The sequence below is a fragment of the Chaetura pelagica genome, unplaced genomic scaffold (genome assembly GCF_000747805.2).
Source record: "Chaetura pelagica isolate M959 unplaced genomic scaffold, ChaPel_1.0 scaffold453, whole genome shotgun sequence".
Taxonomy (NCBI): Eukaryota; Metazoa; Chordata; class Aves; order Apodiformes; family Apodidae; genus Chaetura; species Chaetura pelagica.
In genome coordinates, this window is record NW_009952879.1 from 27,840 (window position 1) to 28,213 (window position 374).

Consider the following 374-nt stretch of genomic DNA (forward strand, 5'->3'; position numbering starts at 1 on the left):
CCCTTGCAGGGAGAAGGTCCGCTTGCGGGTGCCGCCGTTAAACATGGCCTTGACATCCTCCCACGCGTGCGACAGCTCCTCCGTGGCCGTCTTGTCGCTGAGCTTGAGGTGACGGCGCCAGGAGTTGAAGTTGGCGGCGTCGGGCTGGGTGTACTTGGAGTCCGGGGTGCGGTGGGAGTGGAAGATGAACTTGTTGGGGGAGAAGTACATGCTGCAGTAGCTGCACTTGATGCACTTGGCGCGGGAGCTGTTGTAGCGGGCCGGGATGAAGCTGCCCCGGGAGCCCCAGGCGCACTCGTGCACCACGTCGAAGGCAAAGTTCTCGGGCAACTTGGGCGGCTTGTGCTCGCCCAGGAAGGACTTGCAGAGCCGCT

General features: G+C 63.6%; 1 protein-coding gene across 1 annotated transcript in view; it reads right to left on the reverse strand.

Moving 5' to 3' along the window:
* SKOR1 (SKI family transcriptional corepressor 1) overlaps positions 1–374 on the reverse strand; it is a gene marked incomplete at its 3' end in the record, with an annotated part of 19,370 nt that overhangs the window by 18,644 nt on the left and 352 nt on the right. Inside the window, exon 1 of the mRNA XM_009995315.1 lies at positions 8–374. This exon is cut by the window's right edge and continues 352 nt beyond it. Within this exon, the coding sequence (XP_009993617.1) occupies positions 8–374 (367 nt within the window). The remainder of the gene's footprint in view (positions 1–7) is intronic.